This window comes from Asparagus officinalis, chromosome 9, assembly GCF_001876935.1.
Source record: "Asparagus officinalis chromosome 9, Aspof.V1, whole genome shotgun sequence".
Classification (NCBI taxonomy): Eukaryota; Viridiplantae; Streptophyta; class Magnoliopsida; order Asparagales; family Asparagaceae; genus Asparagus; species Asparagus officinalis.
Genome location: NC_033802.1, coordinates 1,476,047 through 1,480,736, shown reverse-complemented (window position 1 = coordinate 1,480,736; position 4,690 = coordinate 1,476,047). Strand labels below are relative to the sequence as shown.

Here is a 4,690-nt window from a genome sequence, read left to right as displayed (position 1 = left end):
AAGCTCATGGCCGAAATGCTTTGATCTTCAGCACAGGTACACTGTTCATATCTTATTCTAGGTTTTTCTATCAGATGAAAAAATTTTCGTTTTATTTTCGTAATTAATTTGATCTCGAAGTGTATAGATTATGAAAATTTTGTAATTTGGGTACTTTGATTTAGACCTGTGACAAGATTGAATCTTTTAGGGTAAATTATTGAAAGTTTGGAGATGATAGTGTCAGTTTACTCCTCGATAACATTTAAGGATCCTTGTTGATTGAGCTATGATTAAAGTTCATATTTGCTGAGTATGTCTTTAGTTAGGGTATGTGTTTGTGCTCTGTGAATCTCTCTGTATCTGATTGTTAGTTAATAATAAGTTTATCATGACAAGCAAGATGATAAATTTGGGACCTTGCCTACGGTTTTCTTGTGATTTTCATTTGAAGTAAAGTTTGTAGTTTTAAGTCTCTTAGATGGGACCTTACCTTCTTCCTTCCATACTTTTTGTTGAATTCCCCTTGTGATTCGATTCCTAGGAATAGGAGAAGGTGGGGGTCTTGCCTTCTTCGTTTCGCTCTTGCTGAATACACTTGTGTCACGTATTGTAATTCGATAACTAGGAATAATAGAAATTGGGCCTTACCTTCTTCATTTTCCCCTGTTGAACGCACTTATACAGCTTTGTACAAGTAATTCTTCCATATGATGTGGGTCTTTCTTCTACATATGTGCATATTCCTCTTCCTTGCATTTATTCGTGAGTGTGAATGTTATGGGAAACTATGTTTAGAGCATTACTCGAGTTTTAGTAGACTTGGCTCAAAAATGCAGTTGCTTGTAATGTTGTCAAAGCAAAGGGATAGTTTTTAAAACAAAGTAATTACTATATATATTTCCTGTATCAGCTTCTTTTCTTTATACTCAATAACTAATCCATCTTAAAATAAAATCACCCACGATATAATCATTAATTCATCTTAAAAGTTGTTTGGCTGAAGTAGCTTTAGCTCCATACCCATTTCTTCTCTGCTCACCAACCAGACATGTCTTTGATATTGGCTTCATCTCATGAATTCAGCTTCTTCAGAATTAGTTTTTTCTTTGTGCTTCTTTGGCTTAAGTGAATATGATATTAATTAAAGGTAAGAGTTGATGCAGAAGTGAAGTGTGATTTCTGATATAGTAAAGAGGTTTAATTGCCTTTCATTTTGGAACCTAGACGGAAGTTCAAGCAAGAAATTCAGCTCCACTATTTTTTCTTTGTGGCATGCGTGAAAAGGTTCCTTTGGTGGTTTACTGTTGGAAATATTATATTTGTCATTGAACAGTATATTTTGTAAGTAAAATTTGGTTGCTGAATCGGTATTGTTGTCGTTTATCTCCATTGCCTGACAAGAATACTGGTAATATGTTATTAGAGGTGGACTCTGGCTACTTCTGAAAGGATTTGAAATCTAATCCTTCCTCCTTAAACTCAATAGTCTGTTCAAATATTTTTTCACTCTAATAAAATGATATACATCATGTTCAGCGGTACAAACCACAAAAAAGAAAAAGGATATCAAGTGAATTTGAGGCTTTTGTATTATACATCAAGTGGTACAACTACAACAAGAAGATTGTGTAGAGTTAATGATTCAGATCTTTGATCATCATCAAGATTAAACAATCAAAAACCCTTAAGTCAATTGTTGTTAGGTTTCAACATACAAAGTCATTGCTATTTTTTGGAACCACCTGATTTTTGGTTTTCATGTTGGTCAGCTTGAATTGAGTAGACTTTTTATTTTATTTTCCTGCAATTTAATCTGAACGAGAAGGAATTCCAAATCTTTTCCAAAAGAGCCTAATCTATCTATACTTTATTATGGCCAGTATACTCATTGAGGAAAGATTTAGAAGACTAGTCTATATGATTGGGCCAGCATTTAATTATACTAGGATGGCATGGAGATTTATGGTAATGAACATTATCATAATTGGAGGTGTTCTTTTGTTCTTAAATGTGAATTCTATTAATCTCAGCACTTATAGTTTAAGACAACCACTGAGAGCATGAAGTATAAAGTAGCTGTATAATTTTGTGATTGCTTATAATAACTACATAAATATTATTCTTGATACATTATTTTCTAGCTTACTGAACAATATTACACAAAATTATAGCAGAAAGCAATGCGTTCAATTCTTTCAGTAAACAAGTTCAGGACTTCGCACTTCTTCATACTCAATTTCTTCGTCTAATTTCGAACAGACACGTTCATTTACAAAATTCAGAAAGAGATAGATAAAGTCCGGAGGACCCTTGAAATGGGGAATAAACCAGCAAAAGAAGAGCGTGAAGAGATCATGGTGAAGGTCATGCCTCCACTGGACCAAGCTTATGTGAGATGGCTCGCTCGTGACCTTGAAAGGCTCCACCGTTTTGCTCCAAAGAAACCTCGTGCCATAAAACCACCTGAGCGTTACATTGAGTACATGCGCTTGTACGGCTGGCTTGATTTGGACATGGATGATCCAGACCTATCTCATTTGTTGAAGTAGGTACCGGGTTCCTGTATATTGGAGACATCGTATTTTTGTAGCTGGAGATGTTTCACTAAACTATTATTAATCAAATGCAAGTCACATGAGGAATCCTGTGTGTTTCCTGATATTACCTTTGTCTGTTAACATTTCTATTCTCTCAGTTAAATGTACACAGAGGGATTGTGTAATTTCTGTTTGAATATAGACTCGATTTCTGCAACTATGTCAGGTATTAGTTTTTTTTGTTATAATGTACTGAGATTTTTCTGTCAGTGCAGCCTAATGCTTGCGTAGTGCATGAAAGATGGGGAAAGTTATAGGAAGGGCTCATGCTGTCTGTGTCAGAATTATAACATGGAGATGTTACAGAATGAGATAGATTCTGATTTTTTTTTTAAAATTGCATTTCTTTCTGTGCTCAATCTTGTTATTCAATTGGAGAAGGTGAACTGTACACAGTGAAGAATTATCTGCTGTACCTCAAGGTTTGCCTGGGAGATTGAATCCTAAAGAGGATCATATTGCATTATTAAAAAATGTTGGATTGGTAAAGATAACTAGGGGGGAAATGTGGTGTTTAGCATGTTTGCTATATCCACTCCCAAACAGTAATTTTGGGAGTTGGATTGCCGAAAATGCCCTTTTGATGTTGAGGGTGTTTCTGGAATGGATTTGGCCTGGTTTGGTTTGGGAGAAGGGCAATTTAGTCCTCACACACCCCCAAAGTTACTGTTTGGGAGAAGCATCTAATTTAGTCCTCACACACCCCCAAAAGTTCACTCATTTTTTCACCTTGACAGCTCAGAGTATTTTTTAGAACTTTGATACCTCCAAAAGTTTCAATCTCATTTCTTTTTGATGCTCATGTCCAGATGTCGCTAGATTTTCTAATTAGATGCTCTGAAGTTTTGCTAGTATCAAATGAACCTTGTTTTACGCAATGCCTGAAGCTTACGATGCACGAACGATGAGCCTATTAAAGTTACAATTCCTTGTTGTTATTATTATTATTTTTATTAAATATCTATGCAGTTTCTTGTCATTGCGCTTTTGTACAAGGATTGATTGGAATTATAAGCTTTACAATTTATCTTTCATATAGTTCTTTTTAATCATGCTAGTATTAAGCCCGCGTTATTATTTACCAAGTTATATTTATCGCAAAATTGATAATATCGTTTTTGTTATATAACTCTTTATAAAAATTTCCATGATAAATTTTTTAATACTTTTTACAGAGTGAATTTTCAAACCGGTTAACAAAATAATACATTAATTAGCAAATTTTATCAATTTTTTATTATAGAGTCAGAAAATATTTATATTTGTGAAAATGCCTGATAAATGTTAAATGCATCCTTTGCAAGAAAAAAATAATATGAAAAGTATTTTCAATGTTAAAAAATTATTTCTTAACATTGGAGAAGGGCCAAAAGCTCACTCTAGCATGTAGGGCACGTTTAGATTTCAAAAAATATATATTGTAGTATGAACATTATTTATAAAAAAATCACTCACCATACAGCATAAACAATAAATTTAATTATCTAACTCATATTGCAGTAAGAATAATGTTTCCAAACTAGTTAACAAAATAATTTTTTACCGTCACACTCTCTATCTTACTCTTTTTCGTAAGCAAATTATTTTTCGTTAGAGACTATTTGGTGGAAATTTTTGTAATAAGAAAGTGAAAGAATTGAATTTGATTTATTCCCTCCAACTGCTTAGAAAAAGAATGTTTACAACTCTCTCGATCTTGATTACAATTTGAATTCCCGATTATAAAAGAGAAGAAGATCGACGGAGATCCTCTCCTTTGTTTAAGACTGAGTTTTTCATGGTGACGATGAGATGCCTCCCTCAACGTTCATATTGAGTTTGTTTCTCGTTGATGATCCGACGTTTTAGTGGAACAATGTTTCTTCCTCTTGATTGATGTAGAGGAGGACTTGCGTGGCAAGTTTGAAACTTTTAACGAGTTTAGGAACTCAGAACGAGTTTAAACTCTTGTAAAAGAGTTGATTGATCTTAAACGTAATTGGTTAGACAAGGCAATGACGAAGAAAGCTCCAAGAATCTGCTGCTGAGAAGATGAGCCGAATGAGTCGCTCTCTAGATCTCCAAAATACTCAAAGATCCAAAAGATGATCCCCGAAGATTCCTAAGATCTG

The 4,690-nt window shown here is 34.0% G+C and overlaps 1 protein-coding gene across 1 annotated transcript; it reads left to right on the top strand.

Moving 5' to 3' along the window:
• LOC109823810 lies at positions 7-2,739 on the top strand. The gene is made up of 2 exons (XM_020390196.1): positions 7-36; positions 2,242-2,739. The coding sequence occupies exon 2, from the start codon at positions 2,298-2,300 to the stop codon at positions 2,529-2,531; it is 234 nt and encodes a 77-aa protein (XP_020245785.1). The 5' UTR covers positions 7-36; positions 2,242-2,297; the 3' UTR covers positions 2,532-2,739.